The sequence below is a fragment of the Lissotriton vulgaris genome, chromosome 2_1 (assembly GCF_964263255.1).
Source record: "Lissotriton vulgaris chromosome 2_1, aLisVul1.2, whole genome shotgun sequence".
NCBI lineage: Eukaryota > Metazoa > Chordata > Amphibia > Caudata > Salamandridae > Lissotriton > Lissotriton vulgaris.
In genome coordinates, this window is record NC_141687.1 from 799572401 (window position 1) to 799586062 (window position 13662).

The following is a 13662-nucleotide window of genomic DNA, read 5'->3' on the forward strand; positions in this document are numbered from 1 at the left end:
TAGGGGTTGCACCCGGGGGTAATTGTCGGATCTCCAGAGAATTTGAGGTCCTTTTTCAGTAGACCTCTTTGCATCTTGCCTGGATCATCAACTTCCGAGGTTCTTCAGTTGGAGACCAGATCCTCTTGCAAAGAAGACAGATGCATTCCTACAAAACCGGCAGGAGGAAACAGGCTACGTCTTTCCCCCGTTCGCCATGATCACCAGGGTCTCAGCACAGGTTCGTCGCCAGAAAGCGGACGTGATGCTTATCTCGCCAATTTAGAAGTCGCAAGTTTGGTTTCCGGTTCTTCTGGAACTTTCTTGGGATTCTCCAATCCCTCTCCCCTGCTTTCCAACTCTCCCTCTTAATCCGGACAAGGACCCTCACCCATTAATCGCGCAAGGCTCCCTAGCCCTGATGGCGTGGCGGATTACAGGGGACGATGGGCGGTCCCAGGCCATTCTGGACCAGCTGAGAAATTCATGTCCAAGGCCTGGGAAGACAGTACAGTCAAGCGCTACCGCTCCACCAGGAGAAGGTGGTATCATTGGTGTGTGCGACAGAGTATCAATCCCGTGGCAGCATATGTGACCTCCATCCTGATTTTTTTGCCTGCCCGAACGTAAGAGGGCCTGGCTTATAGAACAATCAATACCTTCCGTCCTGCCATCTCAGCAGGCCACACCCTGGTGGACGGCTCTCCGGTGGGTGAGCACCCCTTGGTCTGCCGCCTCCTTCGAGGCATTTGCCTCGCTCTACCCCCAGAGCCTCTATATTCACAGCTCTGGGATTCCAACCAGGTTTTGAACTTGTTTCGGTCTTGGCAGCCAATTGATTCCTCTCTAGGAAGGAGCTTTCAGTAAAGTTGGCTATGCTTCTTTGCCTTGTCTCTTGCAGACTGGTTGGGGATGTCAGGGCCCTGGACGTATCAGGTAGGATATTCACCCCAGCAGGGGTTACCTTCACCATTCATAGGCGCACCAAATGTGGGCCAAAATCTATTTCTTATTCTGCTTTCCTGGACCCCCCCAAAGTGGTGCGTGGGCTCTTGCTGAGGAGATGATGTTGGAGGAGTTTCATCCTCCAAGAGAACGTCAATTGCTCACTGCGCTTAAGATGCCCCACAAGGCTGTTTCCTCCCCCACTATTGCCCGTTGGGTCAGATGGGTGATGCAGGAAGCCGGCATAGACTTTCTAGCATTTGGGGCTCACTCTACTAGAGGAGCAAAGACCTCCAAAGCATTTACCCTGGGAGCTTGTCTGGAAGACATTCTGAATGCAGCAGACTGGTCTTTAGACTCTTTAAACTGTTTTATTTCACACCAGCAATTGACATGGCTCACTTGGTTGTGAGCAAGTTTTAAATAAGCATAATCCTCGCCTACGGTCCTGACATAGAATGACAAATTTCCTAGCTATAGTAATGGAAAGTTTCAATTCTATTAAGGACTCGGAAGTGAGGGTTATACCACCCAGGGCACACGTTTTTTTTGTAACCTGCCGCCCCTCATACTGGGGTAAGTAAGCTCTTTAGTTTGTTTGTGTCTAATCTGACAAAGTTTCCTCTGCGAATGTACTTGTGATATTTTTTTCCCCTACAGGGCTAAACATTAGCCATTGCTGTTGCTTAAGGTATGCCTTGTTTTCTAAAGGCGACTAACAAACTAGATTCATGAAGCATCCTTGATGGCTGATGTCGAGCAACGAAAGAGGAGAAATGGACATCAACAGAACCATCAGCTCCCTGAAGACCTGTGATTGGTGTAGATGGACGGGACACTATCATGGACACTATTGTTTTAACTGTTACACCCAATGTTTCAGGGGAATGGTAGTTTGTTTTACTTTGACTTCAAATGGCTGCTATTACAAAAAGTGGAGAAAGGATAGCATAATCCTCACCTCCAGGTCCTTTATAGAATTGGAACTTTCAGTTTCGATAGGACATTTTTCATTCATATCTTTTTCTAGGTACCATTATCCCAACAAAAAAACTAAATTGGTTCAAACTCTTGAGTAGACCCCAATTCCAAGTATCCAGGATCACAATTTGAAACCAGTTTATGGGTGAAGAGCATTACAATTAAGTCGAGTAAATAATTTAAGTCGCTAAACCTGCAGCAGCATTTTTATGATGTATTGAGGCCTGCCCAGAGCTCAACGCCTACACAGCACCTCTCCCCAACATCTGTTTCTACTAAATCAATATCTATGCCGACATCAAGCTCATATTTTCTTTTACACATACTGAAACAACCAGACCAACCTTACCTCATACATATCGAGAATTGTTAGCTGGATGAAGACCAACTGTCTAAAACCCAACTCAGACAAAACAGAAGTAGTTCTCATTAAGAACACTGCCCTATAGAACTCTACCTGGTGGCCTGTGGGACACGGACCGACATACTGCTTGACCAATTAAGCCAGAAAACCTGGGACTAGTGGTAGACAACAAATTCTGGCTGACAGGCTTCGTCAATGCAGTTGCCTCATCCTACCATCTACACTCGAAAGATTCTCAAACATTTTGAAATGGCTACCAATCGACATATGCAAAACAACCATGCAAGCCCTTATCACTAGCTAACTGGAAAACGGCAAGGCACTTTGTAGATCTCACCGCCCAATTGTCTTGGAGGATTCAAGTAATACATAACGCAGCAGCTAGATGCACACTCAAGCTCCCACATCACCCTGCACTTCAAAAAGCCCATCACCCACACAAACATACAAAGCCTTACACAACCTCGACTCCACTCACCTCAACAGATGCGTCAATTTCCACACACGGATAAGAAACTTCCGACTGGTGGATCTCTTGCATACTCGCATCCTCCCTCACATCAGCAGAGCCTGGCGATGCATTCCCGCACCTCAAACAACATCCCCTGCGCAAGTCACCTCCTCAGTCCTTGAATTCCACAGGCAACTGAATACATGGCTCTTTTACCTAGGCCTCAGACTCTGCCAGCTCAGTCCCCTTCTCATCTGGTGCCTGGATGCTCTCCCAGGTGAGACGTGCACTCTACAAATACTATTAACAGAATCTGGTCCATCCTCACTGACTGAAATGGAGTCCTCTTCTATGAAATGGCTAGGTGCAGGAAGGAATCTCCACAAGCTATCAAACGTTTGTAAAGTAAAATATTTTATTGCATATGGTTAATTAAAACCTTTACAAAGTTGAGTACAAAACAGTATTCGAACTAACCTTGGTTAAAATACATTTACACTTTAAAAAACAAGTTCTTTTGAAAAACAGTATTACATAGTCTACGGCATGAGCCTCTCCTTACAGGTTAGTCCTTCGGACTAAGTCTGCATCATTTTTTCAGTTTTCTGGATTAGGAGGCTCGCCTTCTGTAAGAATTTGGAGGCCCTACAGGCTGTTTGCAACTGGAAACTGTTCAGTGCTAACATAACGGCCGGCATGTTCTGATTTGATAAAAATGAAATGTGTGATAGGTAGTAACGTCTCAGATTAATCAGTAATGGACAAATGCACAGAATGTGAGTGAGTGTTTCTTCAGAACGGCCACATAGTCTGCATAGCGATGTTGGCCATGTTTGCTTCCATACTGGGGTCTGATCCTTTGTGATGTAGGTGCCCAGGCGTATGCATAGTAGCATTTGTTGTGTGGATGGTGTTATATAGTTGATTAGGTATGGTTGTGGGGCACTTCTCTCATACGTGACTAGCACCGTCCAGCCATGTTTTTTCTTTGCGAGGGCGGCTTTATCGACAATCATGGATTTTTGTTTTGCTGTGCGGTTGGCTATTTTTTTGTAGGCCATAAAGGGGTGGTTAGTATTCCATGCCTCCCGCATGCTAAATGTGTCAATGCATTTTCCAAAGATGTTATCCATACGTTTTTCCCATTTGTTCGCACCAACAATGGCCCATCAGCGTGTCCTCACTTGCTGCCCTTACTTTCCAGCACATTTTTAGTATCCCGGCTTGCCTGACTTGGTGCTGATTTGAAAGCCCGAATTCCAGGCGTACTTGTGCTTGCGATACAAACCTTGGTATGTGAAAAATGTATTTGAACAGATTTGACTGTTGTAAGTTCAAAAAGGTTGCGTCTTTACCTCGGAATAGCTTCGAACCATACGTAAGAGATGGTAGAAACTTTGCCTCAATCACTTTCAAGAGGTAAAGGTTGGATGGTCATTTCAATTTTATTTTCAGTAAGTTTAGAGCAAACCGTAGTTTATTAGACTGTGCTTTTCTATGCAGTTGGCAAGTTCTTAGTGACCAACTTGAGTTGACCACTACCCCCAGGTACTTGTAAGAGTTACTTAACTCTATAGTGGTGCCCGCGATGTGCCATTTAGAGGGTTGTCGCCCTTGCCGGGGTGAGAAGCAGACGATCTTTGTTTTATTGTAGTTAATTTGCAAGCCATTCGCAGAGATGTATTCATGCAATCTTGTGATGGAGCGTTGTAGACCCAGCGGGGTCTGGCTGCAGAGAACTATGTCGTCAGCATAATGTAAGCTCCTTATTTTGTATTGAGCTAGCTTTGGCGGGTCACTTTGTGCCTCCGCGATGCACTTGTCAAGGTCGGCGGTGAAGAGGTTTTAAGAAGGTTGGGGCTAATACGCATCCCTGCTTCAGGCCGATTAGGGTGGGGATTTTTTTTGTTGTTCTATCTCCGTTGCCTAATTTGATCTTGACCCACGTGGAGGAGTATAGTTCTATTATTGCTCGTAACAAGTTCGGAGGAATCCCCCAATTGTCCATCTGTTGACATAGGATCTCCCTTGGGACAGTGTCGAACGCCACCTTTAGGTCTACGAAACAGGTGTACAATTTTGTTGACCTTTCCTTTGCTCTTTCAACGAGGAGGTTTAGTGCTAGAAGATTACATGTGGTGTTGGTTCTGGGCCTAAACCCCGTCTGGGTGATTGGGAGGATATGTTTGGAACTAACCCAGTCTTCCAGATCTCTCAGGATATTAGATGCGTAGATTTTTGCCTCCGCGTCGATTAGGGCGATCAGCCTATAATTGTCAGGATCTGTTCTTGCACCAGTTTTAAATATTGGGTGTAAAATGCTCCCTCTCCATGATGTAGGAATGTTTCTTGTTTGAAAGACATTGTTGAACAAGGGGGTAAGGTATTCCGCCCAAAAGGATTGGTCAAATTTAAAGAGGCCGTTTGGCAAACCGTTTGGGCCTGGCGCACCTTTTGACCTTAGTTTTTTGATGACCATATGAACTTGGGATGGCGTGATCCAATGTTCTTTGCAGTTTTGGGCCGCTTCTTGATTTTCATGTTGGTGCGAGAAATGATTTGAATCCCATGGTTGGAGTTTGGTCTTGTGTTAGCTCCAAATGCTGGATCCAGTCTTCCTGTAGAATGTTTGAATTGATGGTCTGTGCGGCTCCGTTTGCTACTTTGTTGATGTCTGCCCAAAATTTCCTGTTTGATTTGCTTGATTCCAATAGTTGTTGCCAAGTTGCTGTTTGTTGTTTTGACTTTTCTAGCCAAACGTCTTTTTTATATTTTTGCCGTAGATTACAGATTTGCTGCTTGGTGTCGTCACCCTTTATCGTGCATTTTCTTGATAACTTTCTTATTTCTTGATTTAGAATCCTTTTTTTGCTCAGTACTGAGCCCAAGGGCGCCTGGAGTGCCTTGCATGGTTTCCTTTTGTTTGTGTATGTTTGGTGGCCAAATCTTTCCAATAGGGTGGTGATGATCTTTACCCAGTTGTCCCGATGAGACGTTTGACTGTTCTCGGTACCCTCCGCATGCACTCTTTTCGCATGTGCAGTGCTTTCTTCAGGGTTTTTTCCGTTCCATACTAATCGCTTGAGATTGTAAAAACACAAAGGTTTGGTCAGATCGTTGCATGCTGATGCCCAAATATGTTGATGGCTGAGTTCAATTGATTGAAGGCTGTGGTCGCTCTCCAACCGGTGAATTATGCTGAAGGATACTATTGTTTTGTAAGACCTGAGTCCACTATGGTGTAATCTAGAACTGCTTGAGCCTGTTTAGTTATTCTAGTTGGGGACGCCGGTTGATCTTGGGGAAAGCAGCCATTCAGGACGATAAGTCCGACGTCTGAGCATTTGCGCACACTGCTGGCCGTGCTGATCCTTTTTTTGATGGTTTGATACCATTGGAGGGATGGATTTATCGTTCCGTTTATTTTGATTGCTGTTGAGGGCGTAGTCCTTAAGTAGAAGGAACATATTCAGATCTCCTGACACCCCCAGCCCCGCCTGTGGGTAAGTGGATTGCATATATTTAATTAGCACCTTTAGGGTCAGGATTTTCTCTGGTTTCTTCTTTACATCCGGATGTATGTAGGGGTTACAAATTACCAATTGCCGAAACTCTTGAGGGGCAAAAGGACTTGAGGACGGATAACTGGATAACTTGATAACTTGATTTTGATGCACTGGATCCATGTTTTTGTCCGGTGACGATGGTAACGTGAGTCCAAGGAATGTTGGTGTTACGGTAGATCGATAGGCCTCCTGCGGCCCTACCTGTATTACCTCTTCTGATGGCCGGTAGTTGAATTTCCTTAAAGCCGTAAATTTGTTCCGCAGTGGTTAACCAGGTCTCCTGGAGTAATATGATGTCAAATTTATTTAGAAATGCTATTAAGTCCGCGTCTTTTGTTTTGCCTCCCAACCCGTTTATATTCCATGAACATATTTTCAGATTATGTGTTCATGCTTCATTCGTCATATGGGCTGCTGGACTAGCTGTTGGGGGTAAGATTTTGCGACTGTTGGCCCACCTAATGTGCCGTGGTGGATGATTCGTAGGTTGGACCATCCTCCCTTGGTACTCTCCGAGCAGCCGACTGCCCCCTGAAGTACTCCACTGCCTGGATGTGAGCGTTGCTCCACCAACAAGGATAACGGGCCCGGATATCTCTCCAATGGAACCGGTCTGAATTCTATTCCCCATTTTGCGAATATGTCCGTTTTGCCAAAATTCCTTGGCTATCCTGGGGTCCTTCCCTGTTGCCACCGTCATTTCTCTCCCGTTAGTATTTGCAATTGGATGAAATTCGAGGCTTTCAATGTGGTTGGTGTTCAGATGACTCAGAGGTTCTATCAGACTGGTTAGTTTTAGGATAGCGCTCCGATTGAGAATATCGTTCTTCCCCCTTGAACTATAATGCGGAATAATTTCATGTTTAAGTGAGCCTGCTGGATACATCAAGTCTGGTGGATACATTAAGTCTGGTGGATACATTAAGTCTGGATCTTCTTGTTGCTCCTTATTCCTTATTTCAGTGATTGTGTTGGCTATCTTAACTAAGTTGCCCTGGAATGGGATAATGGACTGGGCTGCTAGTTCTGAGGCTGGGGCAGACTGGAGGGATCTTGGGAAGTCGCACCTTAAAGTAGAGGGTCTTTGATGCTACACATTAGGTCGAGGATTTTCGTTTTGTTCCTTTGTCGTTTTCGTGAAATAGTGCGTAATGCTTTTTTGTTCTGCCTGGGAATTCTGCGCAGAAGAGCTGCACTCCGGTTGCTTTTTTAGATGGTCTTGTGTTGGAGTATGTACACTTTGGTGGCTGGCCGATTCTATTGATGTGACTGTGTGGGGCAAACTTGGAGGTAAGGATCCCTGCTGGGTTTCCCCTTGCTCCTCCTGAACCTTGGTGCTTGCATCTTTGAACTTTGACCTCCGAAATAACACGCAAGAACCAAATTCGTTTTTTGACAGCAGGCCCCCAGGGAGTCTTGGCCCAGGTGCCTGTTGGGCTGTAGTGTCATTTGTTTTCTTTGCAGCTTCTTATGCCTAGATTTCCTTAATCTCTTGCGTTCTCGTTTTGTTAGGGAGGTGAATTGATTTTGTTGCCCGTAGGGTAGAGGGCCAGGATCTTCACTCCCTGGATTAGCTGGGTCCTGAGTGCGGTTGTCATGGGGAGTGGGGTCTTCTAGAAGTGCAATGTGTACTGTTGATGAATGATCTGTCGTTGGGAGTCCTTCCGTTGCGTCTGGCCCAAAGTCCTCGCCAATTGAGATGTCACCGCTGGTTATACTTGTGAAGTTGTCAGAGAGAGTATCAGTAGGGTGAGTTTCCATGATGTCTTGGTGCACTTTTGTTTTGGACTTCCCACAGAATGTCTGTTAGAATGGTCGGTAAGACTTTTAGTTGGTTCATTGTTTCCGACACTGGCATTCGTGGAACGTTGTGTGTGGGTCTTTCTGTTCCCGCTCTATGAGAGAGTTAAGCTCTAGTATCTTGCTGTCTATACCGACCACGTGAGATGCCAAAATTTGTAGGAGGTCTATCTGTAGCTCTAATTTTTCAGAGTGTCGGAGTAGGGCTGAGGAAATGGTTTCCATAATACTGATGAATGGTGGCCACAGCGGTGCCTGCGCTAGTGGCTGGTTGTCTGTTTGGTTGCTGGTGGATTGTGAACTAGACCCGACTTTGACCCCTGGCTTGTTCCGAACCAGCACTCTAGGATCTCCACCCTGACCTGTTCCTGGGGTAATTGTTCCATGTTCCCTTGTTTTTCTGGGCTCAGGTCCTTTCGGAGGGGTTGCTTTGGTCAGTGAACAAATAGAGTAATGAAGGGAGAATAGTCCCAACGGACCATTCGGTGTTTGGCAGTTTGCCTCATGATGAATTATTAAACTACCTGAACGAATGCAGTGGTTAGCTTCCCGAGATTCTAGACGTGGGGGGGGGATTGAGGTTTGGATGTTATTTGTTCCTTCGGTTGGCCATCGAGGCCATCCGTGCATGGTCGTCCCTGTTCCGTGGCTCCTTCCAGTTTAGGGGTAACATTGCCTTTTGTGTGTTCGTCCCGATAGTCCTGGGCGTCTTGAGGTCTTTCGATCATTCCTGTGCCGGTTATGTCCTTGTCTGGTATGTAACTTATGTCCATTGTTGAGGCTGGGTTTGCGGTCCCAGGGTCAGTCTCTGTCGTACAAAAGTAGGAACCCAGACTTAATGAGCGACGCTTCGTTGGCAAATTTGATGTTTTTTCCGTTGATACCGCCGCATGGACATTTGCATGGGTTGCTGCTTCCGTTAGGTCAACTTGTGCTTTGACTATGAGTTTGTTGGGAGTTTTCCAGGAGTTATAACTAATCTTTTGTGGGGTGTTGCTCATAGGCTGCAAAACTGACGACACCGAACCCACTGACTGCGATATTCTCTTATTGCTGTTTGCGAGTGTGGGCTTCTGCAGCACAGATGGCGATGAGGGAAGGATCAAAAAGTCTCTGATCTTAGAATTATTTTAGATGTGGGGTTGGTTGTGATGTCGTTTCTATGCGGGTGGTAGCAATAGTGTTTTGCACTTCTCCTAGGTCTTCATCGGAGGAATCGTGGGTTCCTTCACTCGTTTTTCTGGAGTGTGGTTGGTTTCTTTTCTTGGTTATAGGGTCTGTTCTAATTTTCCCGGATCTCATGGTGGTGAAGAGGTACAGATGTCTCTTTGGGAGAGCCCACGTCTTTCCCTTTTTTCCTTGCTCTCTTCGGCCACCGGAGTTGATGGTGTTCCCTCCTTCGGCCACTGGAGTTGGTGTTTTGATGCTGTTCCCTCCTTAGGTTGGGCCCCCCCCCCCTACCGTGCTACACCGTGCCTCGCAACTTTTACGGAGGGGGGGAGGTTTAGGGGGCGTTAAAGTTCCTCCCTGTGGCTGAGGGCTTGCGGGGGTGTTCTCGCAGCGCGGGACTCAGTGCTCACACCTGCACTCAGCTCGCAGCCTGACTCCTCTGGTCTCCTCTGACGGACTGCTTTGGAGAGCAGTCAGTAGGCCAGCACGAACGTGGCTAAAAAGGGGTCATACAGTGGTGACAACTCGCTACACAGGCAAAACAAGTCAGTAGCAAGGCAGTAGCAATTATCCGCCTCGGAGAAGGCGAGGGGAGCAGAGCTGAGCCGCCTCTGGGATCCACTGCCCAAAAGCCCCCAAACTCCGCTCTACTCCAAGGCTCAGGAGGCTCACTTAGATTAAAAAAAAAAAAAAAAAAAAAAAAAAACCTGGCCTCCCGAGCCACCACACACTGTTGCCGTCCTACACTCACCGCGCTCTGCACTCTGCCGGCTGCTCCCAGCTGCTCCCGGTCCTGCGAGTGGTTGAGGGGTGGGGGCTCGTGCTTGGGCACTGGCACTGGCCACTGGGCACGATCCAAGTTTTGGAAACAGTCAGCACATGAACCGGTACTTGTTGATACCGATGCCCTCACAGGTGCGCTGCCTGCTGACGACCCGCTCCAGCTAGCGGTGTCTAACGGCTTCCCGCCGCCTCCCAGCCTTCCAGAGCCTTGCTTCGCCTCGGATGTAGGTGCAGGTATGAGTACGGCCAGGAAACTGCTTTCAGTTTTTTGGCTTTTTTCCGGCTTTTTCGGCCCCTTCGGGTTGCAGCGTCTCCGCTCTGCTGCACCAGTTACTCCTTGCTCCTCCTCCTTATCAAACGTTTGATATGGTTTCCTTGGTGCCTGTCCAGACAAAGGACTCCGATGGGAGTTCTGTTCCTCTGAGTTGAGACAATTCTATTCTTTACCCTCGGGCCTGTACTCTTATTTGAGGGCAAGCTTGCATTAGCTGAAGGTGTAGAATGCCATCTCTCATGCCTCGTCACGATACCTCTTTACCCCCTCAGCCTCACCAACCAGTGAACCTAGAAAAGGCCAGTCCCTGCACTGCAGCTGGCTACATGATCATCTACACACAGCGACATAGTAAGAGAGCCCAGTTTAGGCTATGACCAACTATATAATGCAGAAGCATCTTAATACCAGGCAGGGTAGTAGCGGAGCTGACCTCTCATCATACCAAGTGGGTAACTTTAATTACCATAGCAACCAAACGATTAGGTCATATTTGACACCTTCAGCTAGTGTTGAGTTTGTTTTGGCCTGCATCACTAAGAATATTGGGCATTTAAACAACCCCTCAAAGCCACAAATTTAAGGTGGTGTCACTTGCCTGATAATCGGCTACATGACAGCTAAACAGATTTAACTTCTTCATTGAAATACTTTGTAATTTACTCATGGCTGGAACAGCAGACCATAAAAGGAAGCAACATGAAATTCATTTTACACCCTTTACATTTGTTGCAAGCTAGAGGAACTATGTGGGAAACAAAATCAGTGCGTATGTTTCCCTCTGGTATTCTTTGAATACATAGACCTGTATCAGTAGGAAAGAGAATTGCCATAAAACGTCTGGATTATAAATATGTGCCAAGTCTATGCGGCACTAATATGATTGGCAATTGTGCTTGCACACAAGCTTTTCTTATTTGCCAACACTTAATTTGTATTTTCAAATATGAAGTGATATTAACAAAGGAAATTGTTCCTCTTACACACAAAATCCACCAATGATTTGAATAAGTACTCAATCAAAATTAATTATTTTGTTAAGAGCTCAAGTTGACTCCTATGGCATGAATCATGTTTTCCCCATTTGAACTATGGTACTTTCAATTTTCCTTTTGCCATTTTCAAAGCAGGGCGCCACATGCCAGAATGTAATGTAGGAGCATGAACTATACAGGACTGAACAACAAGGGGGTCACTGTATAATGACGTAGTGATAGATATCTTGGACACATTAAGGGCATGTGATCATTTTCCTTCCTTGGCATTTATGGGTATTTGTGTTTTTATGTTTGGACCATAGCATTAGTTGTTTTAGGCTTCCAAAATGCACGAGGTCACTGAAACTGAAGCAATGCAAGGTCTTGGGGGTAAGGGCACTGTGCTCATCATATTCCTTTGGATGGTGATGACCATTCTTCAGGAAGATCTAGCTGGCGGTGGATTCCTCATGATGTGAAAAGGCCACAATGAGGTCAACTGGGCTGCTGGAATAATACTGGTTGTTGCAGCAATACCTCGGTTATGGGGCACAGATTATTAGGCCGAGGCGGAATTAATAATTCAATTAACAGGGGGTGGTGATGGACAGAGTTTCTGAATTAAGCAGAATACTCTCACCCAGTCAAGAGATCAGGGCTTAATCCAACACCGTTTTTTAGCTCACTGCACCATCCCAGCTCAGAACCTGGCTATATGCAAATTAGTCTGTCCCTGGCCCAGTGTATCATGGGAACAGGGCAAACCAAACTACCAAGCCAATTCTTTCACTGGGAAGGAAACAAGCTACCGGTTTCTGGCATTTCAGCCGTCTTCAGCCCGGCTTGCTTGAATCCTGATGGTGCAATGAGCTCGGGACTCACGTCTGAGTATACCCTTCCACAGGGTCAGAGCTGATTTGCATATCGCCATTGTCTAACCCGGGGTGGTGTGCAAAAAAACGATGGATTTGGGCCCAGATCTTTGGACTGGGATGAATGTGAGACATTGATCCACATTCGGTCCATCACCTGTTTTGTTTGGAATTAATAATTCAGCTGGCGGAAACTGGAGATTTTTGTATTTCCGCGTTACACTTGTAACGCAGAATTACTAATAAACAATGCTGCTCCACCATCAGAATTAATCTGTAGTGGTTTTGTTTCTAAACATTGCGGGAAGATGGAGAAGCACCTTTAGGATTACAAATCACTGCAGATTAAAGTTGGCATTTCAGTAAGGACAAGTTCACTGTGATAACGACCTGCTATAAAAGAACTATTGGAAAGCCTGTTCTTCTGCATTCAGTAGATGGAAAGTTATGTGCTTAAAAATTAACACAAAAATCCGAAACTGCTTTTCCAGAAAGATGCATTGATCAGGCATGTACAGAAAAATCAACTAAGTAGCTTGGGCACACAAATATTAGAGCTATCCTCAAATTACATTACAAAAAAGCTTGCTCAAGACATACCTTGTCCAGGCCTGGGTGTTGGAGATGTCCCTCCTGGCGGCTGTTCAAGTTCCTGGCAAATAAAGGTATATTAAACACAGATAAAAACGTTACTGTTTTAACATTCTAAATAAACATATTACACTTACCTTTGCTTTCTTGGAATCAGGATCAAACCTTTCAAGTATTAGTTTTGCTGTTTTATAGGTTTCTTTTTCCATCACTTCTTCAAGCTACAAGAAAGAATGTATTACACCAATGAAAGAACAGCTTGCATTTATAATTGCACAGGATAGCAGCCGACAAATTGCAAAGTTATCAAATGTCAGAGGCCTCCCACCCAATGAAATACAAAATCAAGCCATTTAAATTGCTTCTAATTTGTGCTGTACAAACTGTACTAAACAGCTTCGATGCTTTGAAAAGGCAAACATTTGCTAATTGTTTACATATAATGAGGAGTATAATTACATGCTCCAACTTAATAATGGAATGTGCAAAAATCTATCAGCTATCATTATTGAAAGTTATTAGACATGACAGCAAACGACAAGCAATTCGGCAGATTAATATCCTCCTAGAACTTCATGCTATTAATTTAAAGAAGCTTGTTAGCCAAATGCTTTTGCGAAATCAAGCCTGTGCCAATTAACTGCTGTCAGCATCGATTTCAGATTATTTATTAGCAGATGTAACTGGTTTGCAGCAAATACCAAGAACATTAACGAAATAGGATACTCTATCAGAATTGCTCTCAAAAGGCCAAATCGCGATTACAAAAATGAACACGTAAAAAATAAAAACAATGTGCTTACTGCACAGTTTAGACATCATAATTGAAACACTTATTTGCAACATTTGATTTACAATGCGACCAGACTAAGGATGACCAATATTTGGCTTTAATTGATACAGCAGTTG

At 45.2% G+C, this 13662-nt stretch overlaps 1 protein-coding gene across 2 annotated transcripts in view; it reads right to left on the bottom strand.

The window, feature by feature from the left end:
- The window catches only part of LNPK (lunapark, ER junction formation factor), a 646398-nt gene that overhangs the window by 267824 nt on the left and 364912 nt on the right, over nucleotides 1-13662 (bottom strand). For both annotated transcript variants that reach the window (XM_086956173.1, XM_086956174.1), the window contains exons 7-8: nucleotides 12891-12974; nucleotides 12763-12814 (exon numbers count right to left, since the gene is read on the bottom strand). In XM_086956173.1, the coding sequence (XP_086812299.1) occupies nucleotides 12763-12814; nucleotides 12891-12974 (136 nt within the window). The remainder of the gene's footprint in view (nucleotides 1-12762; nucleotides 12815-12890; nucleotides 12975-13662) is intronic.